Consider the following 20,222-nt stretch of genomic DNA (forward strand, 5'->3'; position numbering starts at 1 on the left):
TTAACTTTTGAATTTGCTGTGCAATAAGAAGGCGAAAGATAAGTTTTGACAGATGTTAATTTATTAACAGAAAACTAGAGTGACTCTGGAAAACAAAGAATAATGTACCAGAAATATTGTTCTTATTTTGCTGCATTTAATGGCAAATTAAAATGTTTGCTAAATTATTTATTGTCAGAGTAATTCATTTATTAGGCAATTTATTTCTGAATCTATCTTTGATGACAAGATTGGCGCTCCGTACAAAAATGCCCCAGAGGATTTTTCCATGAAAGCTCTGAAGCAGTTTCCATGTCATAAAGTCATTACAAGATTTTCTTCACGCAAAACAGACCCAGACAAGCTCACAGACACTTCAGTCCAACTGCCTTCACTTTGGTACCGGAGCTCTGTTAGACTCAGAGAGGCTGTCAGAGTCACTGCCTGAAGCTGCTGTTAAACACGAGGTAAGAAAACTCTTTCTGGATTTGGATTTTATCTTACATCTAATCTTCTTCCATACAGTGGTGTTTTAGATATGATCTGCTTTTTGAAGAATACCATAAAATATTGTAAAACAGTAAGTCTTATGTTTTAACTGACAACATGACTTTGTGTATTCTGCTTTTGACAGATTTTACACAAAGATGACACAGACAAATGTTACCATCAAAGAAGAGCCGATTGAACCGTGTTCCAGGGATGATGATAACAAAATGCGAGCAAATCTATCTTACATTTACTACTTCATGTTTGTCTTCAGTGCTATCACCAACCTGCTGGTTCTGGTTGTCATCCACCGGTGAGTAAACCACCAAATTAAAACGAGTTGAACTTGAGGCATTCATAAATTTGCCAGACACTACTGTAAAAACCTTAGAAGAAAAAATAATTTAAATTAAATGAATGTTAGATCTTCCTGTTTGGCTGTATTTTTTGCTTTCAACTGAAGTGTTTTTATTTTGAATGGAACCACCTACTATTTTCAGCTTTTGTGGTGCAAAGAAAAGCATGCTTCCTTTAAGGCGCACAAAGTTTATCGGAAATATGATATACATCAATTCAAACTTTTAGCACAATTTCTTGCCTATCAAACATTTACATTGAGTAAAAAGTATGGCTGTCAACATTGATACGCTAACACGTAAGATAAATCTGACAATTTTAAGTCGTTAACATTACATGACTCAGATTAATCAAACTATTTTGACTGAAAAGCTTACTTAGTTCACAGCAGCATGTTACGGGCTCGACACACTGAGTGAAAGACTAAAGTTTTCTGCGAGAACAGACAGCAGCAAAAGTTGAAAACATTTAAACCCTTTAGTTGCGTGCACAGCGATGTGTAAGCTCAAAATCTTACGAGCACAATTTACTCCTGCCGCTCGACTTGTCACTGGCTCCTCATCGTGTTCTGACAGATGTTCAGAACACCTGCAATATTGCATCTTTATCCTGCCAATATTTAAACTATTCTGCTAATATAACTTGGTTATCATAGTATTATGACTGTATTCTTGTATTTGAAAATAAAAATCTCTTAGCCTGGCTATACAACTCCGTCATACTTGCTTTACTGACCTCTGCTACCGTTTTTCTTTTCACTGTCAAACCTCTCCATCTCTCCTCACTGACAGAAGACATATTTCAAAACATCCGGGTTTTTTTTCCTCCGCTCTGTGCCGTGTAGCTACTTCTACTGGCCTGAACAGGCAGCCTTTTGATTAGTTTGAACACTGCTGCCACCAAGGTGAGAAGTATTTGAGAAGTAGTGCTTTAAACCTTGAATATAAAAACCTAGAAAACTGAAAACACGTTTGGTCTAACAGATGTCTAATCATATGTCAGACCAAACACCACAACTGTGTGCATATTTACATTTCAAGTGCTGTTCAGTATGAATACTGAACAGCACTTAGATGCAGTTTTATAGTCGTTTTTGAAGTGCTTTATTGTGACATTGACATTCACACAACACCGTTTGAGATCTGTCTCCAACTCCTTTCAAGCCTAAAAAAAATTGCTAAGGCGACAAAACAGCGCCCACCAAAAATGCAAAAACCAGACGGAATCCAAAAATTAGAGCTCTGAATCTTTTTTCATATGCACGTCTTCAAAGAAAGAGAGTGTCTCCCCATGAGCAAAACCACCCAGCTTTTAAAACATTAGCTCATACCAGGTCTGATTAAGGCAGAGGTTCCCAAACCGCGGGGCGCCGTGCCATTGCAGGGGGGGGGGCGTGGGAAGCCGTCTGGATGAAAAAGAAAAACAAAAAAACATGAACGCTGTATGCGCTGGGTTTTTACCTTAGAATGGCCAACTCTCTGTTATTCCCCTGTCAATTTGATACAGTAGGGGCTTCCGCACTTCCCATATCTGTGTCCTCTGTCACTTTTATCAGCAGTTAACAGTGGCGGAGCCAGAGGGGGGGCCAGGGGGGCCAGTGCCCCCCCTGTCATCTGATTGGCCCCCCTAGTGGCCCCCCCAGATGATTGACATGTAACAGCACCAGGTTATTCCTGTACATTATTTGGAATCATTCTAAGTCAACCTAATATCTAAAGAAGAAAAGCAATAATAAATATATCAAAAGAAAATGTATAAAACTTTATATAAGTCCATGTGACATAAATAAATAGATTTTTATCAGGCGCGACACCAGCCTCCTTTATACTCATAACAAGCTGATATTCTTCTCCTGGATGTTTCGGTTATGCTGCGCTGTGGTGCAATTCAAAGGCTAAAGAACTTCATACCTGGTGGTGATGGTAAAACACCAATAAGTTTTTTATTGATCCTCCGCAAAAAGAGAAAAAACCGAAGAGGGCCGACAATGTTCCTAGTTTGGAGCAGAGGTTGCGCTACAGTTTTTTTCGTTGTCCGTCAAAGAAAAAAATCATTTTATTTCCAATTTGTAGTCATCAAACGAAACATTTATTATTTCTCTGCTAGAACGTTTTTGAAATCAGGTAACATTTCACGAAATGACGTGATTAGAAGACGGCAGAACTCTGATCGTTTCCTGATCCCTCAGCGGGAGAAAACCCCCCGCAGAAGCGGATCAGCTGCGCTAGACGCTTCAAAGTCTCTGGTCCGTTAAAGCGTCCAGATCAGAGATGATTCTCTGACTGATATTGTTCTTAGTATTAATAATGAGCTCCACGATGTTCTCTGTGCGTAAAGTTGAAACTGTCTGCGCACCAAGTGGTCAGCTGCGCTTCATCACTGTCTGGACAGAAACAAGCGAACTGCTCTCTGTTCTTATCAAGACGAGGATGAGGAGGGAATCTGACATATTAACTAGGTTAAGTTTTTACTGGTTTTGTTTTTAAAACACCATTAACGTAAGCAGTGCAACTATATATTGTATATTTGGCGTTTGTCATCTCATGTGTGATTAATTGGTGCGTAACGGTGGAGCATTTAAGCGCATTTATTGCCCAGCGCTCTGCGCTTGTTTCTGCCTAACGGATCTGCACTTTAATGTCTTTCCTCTCTCAACAGTCAGCTGCTATTCCTCTACTTAAACTACAATAAGTAGATCACATTCTCTTTAGGTTTTCTCTGTGTGCTGCAAACTCATTAAATGTAAAGTCATTAGAAGCCCGAACACCATCAGGCAAATAATTCTGGTCCGACCCGAAATATTGTTACCCGTCAAATTACCTGTCCAAACAGAGCTTCCTAACCAAGGTGTCCATAACTCTTCAACACGCTGTCAGCTCCCGGTCAGAAAGATGCATTTAGTTCAGTGTCCATGAGATGATATTCAGAAAGGATCTTTTATTTGATTGATTTTAGTTTCCTCTGCGATGAACTCTGCATAAAGTCTATCATGTCTCCATGTGAAGTCAAAGGTGTTAATTATAACATGTCAAATGACAGAGGGGCTTAAAAAATAACCAAATATTCAGTTTGGTTAATTTTTAAAATTATTTATATGTGCATACACACATTTAAAATTTTGCCCCCCCCAGAGGTAGTCCTGGCCCCCCCTTGGCCCCCCCAACTTTAAAAGTCTAGCTCCGCCACTGGCAGTTAAAACTGTTTAATCCGTTGTTAACATGTGGTAACCTTTTTTTCCGAGCCGCCTTTAAACACAACATGAGCGCTACAACACTTGCGCTGGGTTTACACCTGTGCGGTAGTGAAGGAGACCTGCTGCTGCCGTGCAGAGCTACTCAGGTGTGTTAGAATCATGGCAGCAAACCAGCAAAACGCAAAGAACTTTTCAGTTTTTCCCCCAAACTAACAGACTGTTGAGTAAAGCTGTTGGATGCAGGTAAAGTTAGCTAAAAGATGACTAGCTAGCTAATATCAATACAGCACGTTAAGCTTGTTAACAAGTAGCTTATAGGCTAAGTTGTTGTCTATGTTCAGCTACATAGATTAATTTTGCCCCCCCAAAAATACCTCCCCTCCCTAAAAAACACATCGTTCAACCACACAGCTATTTGTAGGGAGGGGGGCCCAGAAAATGAAACAAAAATTCAAAGAGTCTCCCCTCCCTCTCAAACAATGCAGACTTTCCTAGTGAGGCTGATTGAAAACACCAGGTTCTTGTCAGCACTGCTCATGGACGCGTTTCCATGGCAACACATGACCAGATGACCTCAAAGAGAAGGAGAGAATGATTAGAACAAAATCTTAAATAATTCAGGTTTACACTTTTCTCCAAACAAAAACAATACATTTACCAGTTAAATTAGTTAGAATATAGAAAGTTCAAAATCCAGCACCTGTTAGTGAGGGAGTAAAACCCTCACAAACACAAACACATTTTTTTAATCGTCCATACAGTGGGGTTTTTGATATGGACTATGGGTAGCTACTCAAGGCAGCATGACAAAGGGGTGAGTTTATCACAAACACAATTGTTTGTGTCAGTTGTGCCACAAACAAGTTTTCAAGTACATGTATGAATGTGTAGTGGAATAAGTTTCCCTTAGTTGTTGTTGAGTACTAGGAGAAAACATTACAGCCTTTCTGCTACAAAACAAACAAACAAAAAAACAGATAATTGTTTGCATTTTAACTGGTTAGAGGGTGGTAGAAGAAGAGACTTTGCCCAGGGCAACATTGCTGCAGGACTGATATGCATATTTATTTCAAACTTTGTATTTCAAGCTCACAAATTAGGCATAATGATTAATTGTGATTAATCACAGCACCAATGTGATTAATCAGATTTTTTTTCCCATTGATTGACAGCACTAGTATTAAAATACTTTAACTCTTTTGATGTTGATCAAATTGCTATTGCTTTTTGCTGTTTGATGTAGGCAAAATTTATATGAGGAAATTTACGGATCACTGTAAAGTGTTCACAGCACTTGACTTTTTCTAACTTATGTTACAGCCTTATTCCAAGTTGTATTAAATTCATTTATTTCCCCAAAAATCTACACATAAATACCCATTGGAATTTTTTTGAGTGTTTTACGACTGTATTAAAAATAGAAAACCAAGACATCACATTTACATAAGTATAGAAAGCCTTAGCTTAATACTTTATTGACCCACCTTCAAAGCAATTCCAGCCTCTGGTCTTTTGAACATGATGCCTTCAGCTTTCCTCTCCCGTCTTTCAACAGTTTGGCCCATTCTTCTTTGCACTTCTTCTCCAGCTCCATCAGGTTGGATGGAGACGTCAGTCAGCCATTTTAAGATCTCTCCAAAGATGTTCAATCAAATTAAGAGGTTCTGAAAAACCTTTCATATTTGGCCATGTGCTTCGGGTTGTTGTCCGACTGTTAAATGAACTGTAGCTCCAGCTGCATACATTTAGATCAGTGGTTCTTAACCTGGGTTCGGTCGAACCCCAGGGGTTCGGTGAGTCGGTCTCAGGGGTTCGGTGGAGCCTCTGCCGCGGAGGTAAAGACACACTTGTGTAAAGTCGTGATGACGCCCCGCTTTGACATCACTTGCTGCAGAGGATCACGTTACATTGCTTAGCCAATCAGAGCTGAGGAGGAGAACTGATTGAAGGAGCTCCACTCTCAGCATGGATTTGAACTTGTGTCTTTAATTACTTCAGCAAAGCTCACAGTTTTTACCAAATTCTGAAGCCTTTGGTGTACTTCTAAATCTGCTCCTTAGTCGCATCTTTTCGGGGTTGCTACTGCCTCTAGTGGCGTGGGGGTGGTAACGCAACTAATATAATTACATTACTAAATCAGAATACCGCAAAGTCTTTATTATTTATTATTAATTTTTCATTCTCTTAAGAATATAGAGCTAATTAAATGACATAAACAAGACCTTAAAGTGGTTCCAGTTTCTCTCGATGGCCAACCTGTCGAAACTGTGGCACATTTGGGTCGTTCCTGGACAGTCAGCTCAGTCAGACAGTCAACTATATTTTGAAGAACTGTTCTCAGAGACTAACTTTTAAGAAGACTTGGTGATCTTGGGGTGACCCCTATGTCTTGAGTTTGGGGGGAAAAAATCATTTTATTTTTATCACTACAGAAGGGTTCAGTGATTGCACATATGAAACTGGTGGGTTTGGTACCTCAAAAAGGTTAAGAACCACTGATTTAGATGTTATTGGCTGGATTACCTCCAAACATGTCGCCTGGCCTTCACAACAAAAAGTTCAATCTTTGTCTCATCGGGCTGGAGAATCTTGTTTCTCCTGGTCTGAGAATCCTTCAGGTACGGAGCTTTCGCAGTCCCCACATGACTGGAGTGGCACTGAGCTGCAAGGGCCGCCCAATGCTGCTTGCAACTTCAATTTTCCTGGGGTTTGGAACAATTTAATTTCAGTAAGTCTGTGCAATGGTTGTAGCAGTGGGTGAAAATTAGCATAATTTGTCTCAAAATGTTTGACAAGAAGGGATAAAGAATAACTTTTATTCACGTATCACATCTAAAATTGTGAGTTCCAAACAATACAAAACTTAATTTAAATTTATGGCCAACATTCACACAATTCTTTTGTGAAATGTACTTCAGACTTGTGTAAAATTAATCCCACTGATATGTGTGCTCTGACTGTTGGAAAATGTATGCTTACACCAAAATAACACCTTACCATCTTCCCTCCAGGTTTGAGAAGCTGTACACTGTGATCAACATCTTGCTGGTCAACCTGGTGACGTCCTCCCTCATCTTAATGAGCAGCCTTCCTTTCCAGGCCGCCTACATGCAGATCTCTGACTGGATTTTTGGCTCAGCTATGTGCAAGATTGTCTTTAGTGCCTACTATCTGGGTTTTTACAGTTCTGTTTTCTTTTTAACTCTGCTAACATTTGACCGTTACCTTGCTTTTGTACATTTTATGCCAGTATTACATGTAAGGAGTCGACGCAATGCTATCATTTCCTGTGTAGTGGTGTGGGTGATCAGTGGTTTGGCTTGTGTCCAGCCAATGATCTTTCATGGTGCCTATAATGGTAATGACACTAGGTACTGTGAGGAATTTGCTGACATTCCTGGTATGAATGTAGAGAAACTCAAAAAATCTCGATTTCATATTCAGCTTTCTGTCTTCTTAATCCTTCCTCTGGCTATTATCATATTTTGTTACGTTAGGATTGTGATCACTATCAAAAAATCTCGATCAGCTTCTAAATTCCATGCAGTCAGGATGATATTTATGATCGTAGTTTTGTTCTTCATCTGCTGGATCCCCTTTAACATTGTAGAACTCCTGCTTTATGAATTTGAGCCTCTTTTGAGCTGTGAAGCTAAAATGAATCTCGGTTACGCTCTCCATGTCACCCGCAACACGGCGTACATTTACTTCTGCATCAGTCCAATATTTTATACATTTGTAGGAAAAAAATTCCAAAACCATTTCAAACTGTTGCTGGTGAAATGTTTCCCAAGATTACAAGATCATATTTCTTTCAACACAAGCAACACAACAACAAGAACTAAGCCTTAAGAAGTGGGTTTATCTCTGCGAGTTTGTCGTCATTCACCCCGAGTCAAACCAAATTCTGTACCTTGCAACCGCATTCATGCTTTTTAAACTTCAGCACAAGTTTTCATGCTACAACCACAAACGTCACTTTGATCTAATGTATTGTCATAATACTAAAAAATAATTGAGGATATTAGTACTATTTAACCTCAAGTATCAACAGCTAAACCTACAGATGGTGACTTTTGAATCATTTCATCCGGCTGTTTCAAGAGACCTTGAGTTAGTATTTCTAATTTCTAATTATGCTGAAATGACACTGAGAATTAATCAGAGTGATAATTAATCAGAGCAGCAGGAAAGGACACCAATGGTACCTTTGGACAGGCTGCAGAGATCCATGATTTATTTATAGGTCTACTGTTTGCCATGGAGTTCGCTAATCTTGCTCTTATGGGAGAGTTGCAAGACGGATGACTTTTAAAAGGAAGCTCATAGGTGCAGTTCATCAAAACGTCATGTAGGAGACAGTGCAAAAGAATAGAATACAGTGACTAAAGATCTTTTGACCTACATCAAAAATGCTATGTGAGGTAAAAAAAAAATGGACTGAAGTTCACCTTACAGAAGGCAATGACATTAAACATATAGCTATAACTGGCACAATTACCAGGACACAGTTAAAGTGGCCAAAAAGGAATATCTTTCTAGCTTAATTTCATCTCACAGCCACAACCTTTGTGTTCTTTCAGCACTTTGTTTGAGTTGCAGCTGGTGTTAACGCGCATTATAAATAAAGTCAACAATGGCAAGCCAAAGTGTGTGAAACAGATCAGAATTTACACAATACATCGGAATTTACAGATACTCTCCTGCTAATTTGCAGATTAGAACTGGTACAAAGAGTATAATTAATAAAACAAAAGTCAAAATGGTTCTCTGTAAATGTATTGGCCAAATCTATCCCTATATGTTATGCTATTCTTTGAAAATGCTTTAAAGTAGTACAAGCTAATAACTACAAAAACATCAACAAAAAACACCAAAGCAACCCCAAGTAAAGATGTGCTGGAAGGGACCCAACACACTAGATAAGCGGTGCCCAAGTCCAGTTCTTGAGATCCATCATGCTGCATCTCTCAGATACGTCCCATGTCCAACACACCTGAATCGAATCAAAGGCTCATTACCAGGCCTCTACAGAGCAGAATGACTGCTGATGAGGGAGTTCAGACATTTTATTCACATGTGTTGGACCAGGGATGTATTTCAAAGTTTGCTAGATCTTGAACATGGACTTGGGGCCCTCCACACTGGAAGAAAAGAAAAGTAAAAGCTGAGTAATTTTTGGGTGAGTTTACAGGCAGAGGAAACACCACTGAGCTGAATGGGTGTTTCTGAGAATCTGTGATTAAATGCAAAGAATTTAAAATAGGCACTGTCATGGGGCCCTCCGTTGTTATGGGGAACAGATGTCTATTGCATCTGTTCTGTTACCCACAGGAACATTTTTGGATTGGGTCTTTAGATGGAAGCTTACAGTCTGTTGTAACTCCAATTCAAACCTGCTGAAGACAACAAACTCCAGGCTAATTTTCAATAACTGCTGGAGTTAACATGCTTACTTTGTACCATACAGTAATGAATTCATTCATTAATCTTATAATCTTATGAATCTAGGTGTTTTTGCATTCATGTGTTGTTTAAAGTGCTATGTCAGTGACATAACAATCAGCAAAAAGATCTAACAGAAATCGACAACGAGAAAAGCTTAAACAGCAACAAACTGATATATTACATCTTGATCGTGTTTTGTATATAAATCCGCTTTATTATCATTGATGAAAAAGTATCTGTATGATAATGAAATTAACATCTAAATTATTTACAAGCATTCAGCTATAGTTATATTCTGTTTTTGTTTTTTTTTCTGTCTACCGTGTGCTGAACAACTTGCATCATGACGTTCTATAATGTAGTTTTTTTTCTTTTGGTATGTAGTGTATAGTAAATGAAGATGGAAATTAATCATAAATGTTCCTATTGCCCTAAGCTATTAATATCTATGGATATAATTTGTTCATTCATTTTTGCTCCTGATATTAAATAAATATGTTTAAAACAGTCTTATCGTGACTTGTTTTCTTTTCCGTAATATTACTGGGGATTCTAGGAGAAATTAGCTACTGTCATTGTCTTTTTTTTAACCCTAAAAGAAAAAAAGAAATGTAGAAATCACAAAATGACAAACATGAGGAGAACCAAATGGAGGAAGAGGACAGAGTTGGTCAGGAGTTGGTGTTTTGCTGCCAGCACTGCCTGCCTCTATTTATCCCAATGTTTTTCACTTGCTAGCCACTTTTGGAGTTTAGACAACTTAAAAACAGTTGGCACTGCATTTGTTTTTAGCTTGTTAAGGTAGTGATCACCTGTTAGACCCTTCGTCAGTTTGGCTTATACAAATCTGTCTTCTGGAGAGAAATGTTGAGGGCACAAATAGAACATTTGGAAATTGTGTTCAGCTCTCTCTCACTGTGCTCTAATTTTCTTTTCATATGGAAAGTGAACGAGACTCACCACTCGCTGTTTCTTTTCTTTTTAATAACAGCCAACACTGACACAGTGTGGCGTTATCTAAAATTAGAGTCAAACCAAACAACATGATAAACAACAACTCGGGTTAAGTTACCCTTCCTGTGTTCACTCTGTTGATTCCAGTATAAAATAGACCAAAACGTGTCATCAACCCAGCAGGCAAACAGATGGCGACCTCCATGGGTGAAAAATATAACAAATGGTATAATTTTTTGAAGTAATTATGAGTTTTGTCATATCACAAGCAGCAATTTGTTTTAGATAAAAGGAAAATTACATTATATTTTTGCCAAAATGTCCCACCAATCATACATCCCTTTAAGGGAAGTAGTGCACAGTTGGTGGAATGAGTCTGACTCTTGTTGCGACTTTTTCGGTCTGCTCTCGCTGAAGTGGAACAGCAGTCGGATAGCTAACCACCAGAGGTTTCACTACTCCTTACCTCTCTTTCCTACCAAAGGTGATACAATACAAAACTAAAGCCTTGGGGTTGGATGATGGACCTTACAGGTATGTGAAGCAGTACTGTACTCTGCTGCTGACCCAGTTCATTTGATCTCAGACCTCAAGTTTTAATGCAATAGAGAAACAAAGGGCTTTGATAATGGGGATTGGCTAAATGATGTATAATGTGTTGTTTTGGACAAAAACACACACACACACACACACACACACACACACACACAAAAAAAACTTTTGCTGTTAGATTGGTTTGGATACATTTTTTGCCTTACTGGATGAAATTATTCGACAAAGTGAAAGGACTGTCTGTGAAGAGCCTTACATCCTCTGAGTACAAAATTCATGCAAAGATTCTGAAGGCTGAAGTTAATTATAATTTTTCATGTTGCATCAATTGTAAAAGGTCCTTGAGTTGCAACACAACCTACTTCAGCTCTTTCCTTCACAATGTTATACCAGGTCTTTGAATTCAATATTGTTTATGGGTAAATGTTGCATTTCTAAACTGGAAAACTAGCAGCCTGATAAACTATGACTCCCATTTTTTATCTGATGCCACATCTATTGTTAGACTCCACATTATTCAAACTCCTGGCACGCTAGGTATAAATTAACTTTTATTTTCCAGCCTGTGACGTCTGACTGGAAATCATATGAACACTTTGGAGTCTCGACTTGCATTTGATTGGGGATCTGTGGAGGGAGTGAAATATTGGGGTGACGACTTCCAATTAAAATATTAGAGCTCATCACCAAATGCAAATTGTTAAAGGATTATAAAAAGAGCTGGAATTCAAATAAAGATTACACCAGTAATTATTAAAAATTATATATATATATATATATATATATATATATATATATATATATATATATATATACATACTCATGAGGTCACAAGGAAAGGAGCCACAGCCAAATACCTCCAACGAATAAGGCAAGTCCTGAGAAGCCAGCAAAATGGCAAGAACAAGATCCGCTATGAGAACACCTATACCTTACCAGTACTCAGATACCCTGCAGGAATAATTAGCTTGCCAAAGGAGGAGATAAAGACCACGGATGTTAAGACTCGGAAGCTACTAACCAAATCCAGCACCCTGAGACTGTACACGAGCCGTAAGGAAGGAGGCAGAGGACTAGTGAGTGTGAGAGCCACTGTCCAGCATGAAACATCCAAGATCCATAAATATATCAAGGGCAAAGCCTCAGCAGACCATGTGCTCAGCGAATGTCTCAAACAATGGGGAACAGAGGACGAGGTGCTGGAGGTACCATCATGGGAGGACAAGCCCCTACATGGGATGTACCACTGAGAAATAACTGAAGTGGCTGATATCAGGAAATCATACCAATGACTGGAAAAAGCTGGACTCAAGGACAGCACAGAGGCTCTCATCCTGGCTGCACAGGAACAGGCCCTAAACACCAGAGCAATAGAGGCTCAGATCTACCACACCAGACAAGACCCAAGGTGAAGGTTGTGCAAGGAGGCCCCTGAGACAGTCCAGCACATAACAGCAGGGTGCAAGATGATGGCAGGGAAAGCGTACATGGAACGACATGAAGAAGTGGCAGGCATAGTGTACAGAAACATCTGCTCAGAATATGGACTGGAAGCCCCGAGATCAAAGTGGGGAACACCCCCAAAGGTGGTGGAGAATGACCGAGCTAAGATCCTGTGGGACTTCCAGATCCAGACAGACAAGATGGTAATGGAGAACCAACCGGACATTGTGGTGATGGATAAACAACAGAGGAAAGCCGTTGTGGTGGATGTAGCAATACCAAGTGACTGAAACATCAGGATAAAGGAGCACGAGAAACTGGAGAAATTCCAGGGCCATAGGGAGAAACTGGAAAAGACCTGGAAGGTGAAGACCACAGTGGTGCCTGTGGTCATTGGGGCCCTCAGGGCAGTCACCCCCAAACTGGAGCAGTGGCTAAAACAGATCCCAGGAACAACATCAGACATCTCAGTCCAGAAATGTGCAGTTCTAGGCACAGCCAAGATACTACAGAACCCTCAAGCTCCCAGGCCTCTGGTAGAGGACCCGAGCTCAGAGGATGAGAGAGAGAGAGAGAGAGAGACCACCCGCAGAGGGTGAGAATATATATAATGTTCATACATACCTTCAGCGAGAGTAAATCATATGTATATTTAGAATAATCAGAAACAATAAAATATACTTATTTATTTTTCTTAGATTTATTGTCAGGTATGTCAATCCTTTTGTTTCTTGATCTTTATGAGCTGCATTTCCACAACAAATGTGTACAAAATTGTGTGCATTTAACAGAATAGTATTACCAGAATATCAACAATTTCCCAATGGTGGTGTTTCCATTAAATAAGAAATAAAGACAAAATCACATGTGAATAAGTTCATTCATAAGTGAACTTTATTCATTGATAAGTCATCAAAAAATGTACTGTGGCAAGATCCAATTACTGTCTTCTTTGTTGTTTTCACCATTAGTAATATCTGGTTGCTGATCATGACTTGTGTGACGTGAAAAAAATGTTTCTATTGACAGACATTACTTTTTGTGCATCTGAAAAACCACCTCATTCGAGTTGAAAAACTTCTTTGCAAAAAAAGATGAATTTTTTCAAAATTGTTCTTGTTTCAATTAAGCACATTTATTTTTTGATTCCAATGTGCTGAATTTGAAGTAAGCTAGTTTCTCAGTTGAGCTCCGGTATTAAGTAGAGTACTCCCATAGTTTAAGTGCTTTTTTCTTCACCACAGGTGTTTTTGGATTCTTATCAAGTATGCGAACTTTTCCATTTTATAGATATCCATGATAATGTGGAAACATTCTTCTATTTGTGGGCGGGTTGGGCTCAACAACGTTCTTGCAATTGCTTTCTTACTAGCCGGCTAAAATGACCTGAAAAAGTAAAATATCTCCTTTTTTTGCTAACTTTGTTACCTGACCCAGGTATACATTTTGAAAATTGCATATAATTTGGGTTTTAAACACTTTATTTAACACGTTGCTGATACAAGCCCAGTAACTGTTTAGCTTGGGGCAATCCCAGAAAACGTGACAGTGGTTTGCCTCTGTCGAGCCACATTGCCTCCAGCACTCTGGGTTTGCTTCCCTATTCTTGCCTTGATAGGGAATCTTGAAATATATTAGAATATTTTTCCAACAATGCTCCCACCACTCTAATTGGTAGAGGACCAGTGAAAGTAGCATATACTCTGCCCATCCTCTTCTGAAATTTCTATTCCAGATTCACACTCTCATCTTTCTTTAATGTGCAACGTATAACCTAGAAAATAGGCTTAGGGAAATGAATCGGAGAAAAAAATAACATGGTCATACCTTAGGAGAAAGAATACATCTATTTTTAAGATTTAATAGGACAAACAAAATTAAAGAAAAAAAAGTATTCTTTGTAAATATATTTGTAAAGGAATACTTATGAAAAAAATAAAAAGATGAGGAAAGTAACATTAATTATATCTTAATAATGTGCCAGGGATACATTACAATAGCTAAAGAAAGAAATTAACTTTTGATCATATCTTAAATTGTTGCTAAATTATTTATTGCTGGAGTAATTCATTTATTAGGCAATTTATTCCTGGAATATGCTCGGTAATGGCAGGATTGGTCCTCCATACAAAAATGCCCAGAGGATTTTTCATGAAAGCTGATCTCTCTGAAGCTGTTTGTACATGCCCTTATCATAATATCATTACCACTTTTTCTTCACGCAAAACAGACCCAGACGAGCTCACAGACACTTCAGTCCAACTGCCTTCACTTTGGTACCGGAGCTCTGTTAGACTCAGAGAGGCTGTCAGAGTCACTGCCTGAAGCTGCTGTCAAACACAAGGTAAGAAAACTCTTTCTGGATTTGGATTTTATCTTACACCCAATCTTCTTCCATACAGTGGCGTTTTAGATATGATCTGCTTTTTTTAGAATACCATAAAATAATGTAAAACAGTAAGTCTTATGTTTTAACTGACAACATGACTTTGTGTATTCTGCTTTTGACAGATTTTACACAAAGATGACTCAGACAAACATCAGTTATGTTACCAGCAAAGTCCCAGAAGAGCCGGTTGAACCGTGTTCCAGGGATGATGATAACAAACTGGGAGCAAATCTGTCTTACATTTACTACTTCATGTTTGTCTTCAGTGTTATCGCCAACCTGCTGGTTCTGGTTGTCATCCACCGGTGAGTAAACTACCAAATTAAATCGAGTTGAACTTGAGGCATTCATAAATGTTGAAATGATTTTGTCAGACACTACTGTAAAACATTAAAAATTAATTTTTTTATTTTGCTACATCTAATATCTAAGAAAATTTTACAAATGTTAACATCCAATATAGACAGCCTGACAAAATATAAAATGCAGTTTTAGTAAAAAAAGAAATTAAGAGAATTTTAGATCTTCCTGTTTGACTTGCAAATCACAAAACGTAGCTTTCAGTTGAAATAAGTTTTTATTTTTTATTATGAACAGAACCACCTGGTATTTTCAGCTTTTGTGGTGCAAAGAGCAGCATGCTTTCTTTAGGGTATACAAGATTCATAGGAAATATCAGATACTTTCCAGTAATGCTGCTGCACCTCAAGTAGTAAAACTGAAACCCAATTTTTACCAAAATGTGAACATCTGAGTATTTATTTTCTGAAGCCAAAGGTTAACGATGTGCAGTTTCTGATTCAAACAGACGAGTTTTGAACTGAACAAAAATGCAACAGCTTGACTTAAAAAAAGCTTTGCTACATTTTTAACACTGCAACAACAGCATGGCTTTTTAAATACTTATGCAGTGTTTCAATATTGTCATTTAAGATGTTTTGTTTACAAAGTAAATATATATTTTTTACATATCTGTTATCTCATTATTTCTGACCTGATTATGCAAATATCAAAACATTTATATTGAGCATAGATATAATTTTGCTTCTTGGATGTTAATGTAATAAATGTCATATTAACTTGTTGCTTATTTGCAGAGGAAAAACTTTGATGAAATTTAGAGTGGAGTCTCATTGGAGCCCACATGTGATTGAACCTCAACCTCATTTCCACCAAGAAATCTTCTTACATGATTCTGTGTGGAAGCATGATACCTCCCTTTAAGAAGAGGTTTCCAAACAACCATCACAATTGTTTTAGGAATGGATGAATCAGACCCCACTCACAGGCTAATTGGAAAAAAGGGCGTTGCTTCCAGATTAGACTGAGAGGCAGAAATGGCTCTAAATTACAAAACTCTTATAGTGGAAACACCATCAGCAGCAAATTAACAAATAATATTAAGATACAACGGACTGAGATTATGATTTACATGGACTGTTGTCATCATGAAAACATGCCACTCCCTCAGTTTTCAGCCAGCATCATCCTGCAAAAATATGTTCACTGAACAGTCCACCGTTAAACATGCTGTGTAAGAAGAAACAAAAAATGATTTTGTTCCATATCACATGGAATCAGCCCAACCTTTACTTTTTTGATTACCAAAACTATTTCTTGTTTCTAAATGCCAGAATATTCAGTGATCTATTTCTTTAGAAATGTATTTATTTATTCAAATTCAGTGATTTTCTTGCCAACAGCCATCACTACATTTGATATTGCTTAAATCTACTTTGAGACAAACTTCTACTTTTGTCTGGGCTAAGACAGAGTTAGTTGAAAAAGACAATATAATCAACATACATAACTTTTTTATATGCTGGTTTAATGTTAAAAGTAAAAAATCAAATTTATGGCCAACACTCTCACTGGTTTTATTTGAAAAACTTTTGACAGACGTGCATAAAATTAAAGCCACTGATAATAATTTGTGCTCTGACTGTTGGAAAATGTATGCTTACACCAAAATAACACCTTACCATCTTCCCTCCAGGTTTGAGAAGCTGTACACTGTGATCAACATCTTGCTGGTCAACCTGGTGACGTCCTCCCTCATCTTAATGAGCAGCCTTCCTTTCCAGGCCGCCTCCATGCAGATCTCTGACTGGATTTTTGGCTCAGCTATGTGCAAGATTGTCTTTAGTGCCTACTATCTGGGCTTTTACAGTTCTGTTTTCTTTTTAACTCTGCTAACATTTGACCGTTACCTTGCTTTTGTACATTTTATGCCAGTATTACATGTAAGGAGTCGACGCAATGCTATCATTTCCTGTGTAGTGGTGTGGGTGATCAGTGGTTTGGCTTGCATTAGGCCCATGATCCTCCATGGCACCTTTAAGCATTTTGGCGCTATGTACTGTGAGGAGTTTGCTCACGTTGATGGTTTGAATGTAAAGATGCTCAAAAGATCTGGGTTTTATATTCAGCTTTTTGTCTTCTTGATCCTCCCTCTGGCTATCATCATATTTTGTTACGTTAGGATTGTGATCACTATCAAAAAATCCCGATCAGCTTCTAAATTCCATGCAGTCAGGATGATATTTATGATCGTAGTTTTGTTCTTCATCTGCTGGATCCCTTTTAACATTGTAGAACTCCTGCATTATGAATTAGAGTCTCTTTTGAGCTGTGAAGCTAAACAGAAACTCGGTTACGCTCTCCATGTCACCCGCAACATGGCGTACATTTACTTCTGCATCAGTCCAATGTTTTATACATTTGTAGGAAGAAAATTTCAGAACCATTTTAAACAGCTGCTGGTGAAATGTTTCCCAAGATTACAAGATCATATTTCTTTTAACACTGACATTACAACAACACACACTTCAAGAACTGAACTTAGTCTTAAGAAGTGAGTTTATCTCTGTTAGTTTGTCGTCATTCACCCTGAGTCTAACCAAATTCCGTACCTTGCAATTGCATTCATACTTTTTAAACTTCAGGCCATCTTTTCATGCTACAACCACAACCCTCACTCTGACCTAATGTATTGTCATCATACTGAAAAATATTTGAGGATATTGATACTATGCTCATGAGTGTGATAGATTCAAGTATTGAACAGCTAAACCTACAGATGGTGCCTTTTGAGACGTTTGATTTTGCTGTTTTAGTAGACCTTGAGTTAGTATTTCTGTTCTGGTAAAGCTGAACACTTTTTACATTCGGTGAGCCAGTGACGGTTTTCTGGGTGTTTTTGCACAGTTCTGTATAATTTCCCAAGCTTTGAACATGTCAAAAATAATTGTTCAGTCCATCACCTGAAAAGGGAATGTGGCACACCTGCAACCCTAACAAGACAAAGTGATCAGTTTAAACTGACAGGCCAACAAGAAGAGCAATAATCAGAGCAGCAGAAAGAGACCCCTGGTACCTCTGGAGGAGCTGCAGAGATCCACAATTTGATTACAGGTCTACTCTTTGCCATGCAGTCAACAAACCTTGCTTGAGAATTTTAAGATGGATGACAGTTACAAGGAAGCTCAAAGTTTTATTTTTCCAAGAAGTTATGTAGGAGACAAATAAATTAATTAATGTGAATAAAATAAAAATGTTTGACCTACATAAAAAATGCTATGTGAGGTGGATAGGAAGATGAATGATTTAATTTATTCTTCAGCATGCTTCACGTTTGGTAAGGGCCTGGTGGAGACCCATTGATTTGATCCGGTGTGTTTCAGCAGTAATGTATCTAAAACCTGGAGGACAGGAGATGTAACAAGGGTTGGAGACTACATGTGTTAAAGACTGGAAACAGACTGAGTCCAGGAGGGCAAACATACAGCCGTAGCCACAATGGCATGGCTTAGAACAGGGGTGTCCAAAGTAGGTCCTTGAGGGCCGGCATCCTGCATGTTTTAGTTCTCTCCCTGGTTTTACACACCTGCATCAAATGATGACTCATCAGAAGGCCTAAGCAGAACACTGACTTGCTGAGGAGATTGTTACTACCACTAGGGAGAGAACTAAAACATGCAGAATGCCGGCCCTCGAGGACTCACTTTGGACACCCCTGGCTTAGAACAAACTGTGTCCAATTCTTAGAGCCATGTCACACACAGGAACATTTTTGGATTGGGTCTTTAGATGGAAGCTTAGTTTGCTGTAACACCTGTTCAAACCTGCTGAAGACAACAAACTCCAGGCTAATTTTCAATAACTGCTGGAGTTAACATGCTTACTTTGTACCATACAGTGATGAATTCATTCATTAATATAATCTTATGAATCTAGGTGTTTGTGTTTTCATGTGTTGATTAGGGTGTTTTGTTAAGTGACAGCAAAACAATCACAAAAAATCTATTAGAAATCAGCAACAAAAAAAGCTTAAGCAGCAACAAACTGGTATATCACATCTTGCTTACATACACACACAATTTATGTAATATCAGTGGTACAAATGTCTGTCACATCTGTATTATAATAAAATTCACATTATATCACAAGTTCTTCTCGGAAAAGAGCTATTGTCTATATTTTTTAAGAGACTTAAAAATATATTTGTCCAATGATCAGGATGTTTCTGTTTTTGTTTTTCTGCCTACTGTGCTGGACAACTTGTGACTTGGCATTTTGTAGTCTTGCTTTTTTTTTTTTGGTATGCCGTGTATAACAAATGAACTTTTAAATAAATCAAAAATCATGCAAAACTATTAATATGTAAAGATATAATTTATGTTCATAATTTAATGCATTTTTACTCTGTACATTAAATGAATGTCTTTAAAACATTTATCATATTAATACGGGGAGAAAACAACTTCTATTATTGTGTTCAAATGCAAAAACTGAAAATGAAAAGTAAACAAAGAAATTAGGGAAGATTTAAAAGTTTAGTGCATTTCTGTACATATTTATTAATGTGCTGCCTGGCCCACGTCAGGTGATCCACCCCATTGACCTGCTTCACATCCAAATAACCACATAGCCACACACACTCACTGAAAAATAAATCAGATTCTGCTGACTCGCAATTTTGGTGCAGTTATTTCAGCTAGAAGCTCTTTGAAAGTCCAGCTGTGTAGCTTAGCAGTCATTAAATTTGAGGGAGAAGCAGGACAGTAAACAATGTGAAACTGTGGGTAGGAAGAAACATGCAACATGCTAACAGCAGGTTCCTAAGGGCAGTGGTGTTACACATGGAGTAGTGACAAATGAATAAAAACAACTATAAAAACAGAGCTAAAGAAGATCGACAGTCTGGGAGTTCTAGAGTTTTGTGACATTATTAGGATTTATGTCTGAGTGGAGAACAGGAGGAGGGATCTTCAGTGACAGTTTGCTCCACCTCCAGTGAACAACATATTCTGCTGCGTTTCACTCTTTGTTCTCTGAACCCTTGTATGTAGAAATGGGGTCCAACTGACCCCACATACGTACAACTTGTATCATTTGCCACAGTCCTCTATGTTTGCC

General features: G+C 38.2%; 2 protein-coding genes across 2 annotated transcripts; both read left to right on the top strand.

Moving 5' to 3' along the window:
* Positions 1-207: 207 nt before the first annotated feature.
* On the top strand, positions 208-9,973 carry LOC103482361 (C-C chemokine receptor type 3-like). Its single transcript, XM_008438487.3, has 3 exons — positions 208-446; positions 614-781; positions 7,030-9,973. The coding sequence occupies exons 2-3, from the start codon at positions 627-629 to the stop codon at positions 7,868-7,870; spliced, it is 996 nt and encodes a 331-aa protein (XP_008436709.2). The 5' UTR covers positions 208-446; positions 614-626; the 3' UTR covers positions 7,871-9,973.
* Positions 9,040-19,252, top strand: LOC145547509 (C-C chemokine receptor type 3-like). Its single transcript, XM_081601470.1, has 4 exons — positions 9,040-9,178; positions 14,646-14,759; positions 14,927-15,109; positions 16,801-19,252. Exons 3-4 carry the CDS (start codon positions 14,940-14,942, stop codon positions 17,660-17,662), a joined length of 1,032 nt encoding a protein of 343 aa, XP_081457596.1. The 5' UTR covers positions 9,040-9,178; positions 14,646-14,759; positions 14,927-14,939; the 3' UTR covers positions 17,663-19,252.
* Positions 19,253-20,222: the final 970 nt, after the last annotated feature.

The sequence above is a fragment of the Poecilia reticulata genome, chromosome 20 (genome assembly GCF_904066995.2).
Source record: "Poecilia reticulata chromosome 20, P_reticulata-male-v2, whole genome shotgun sequence".
Lineage (NCBI taxonomy): Eukaryota > Metazoa > Chordata > Actinopteri > Cyprinodontiformes > Poeciliidae > Poecilia > Poecilia reticulata.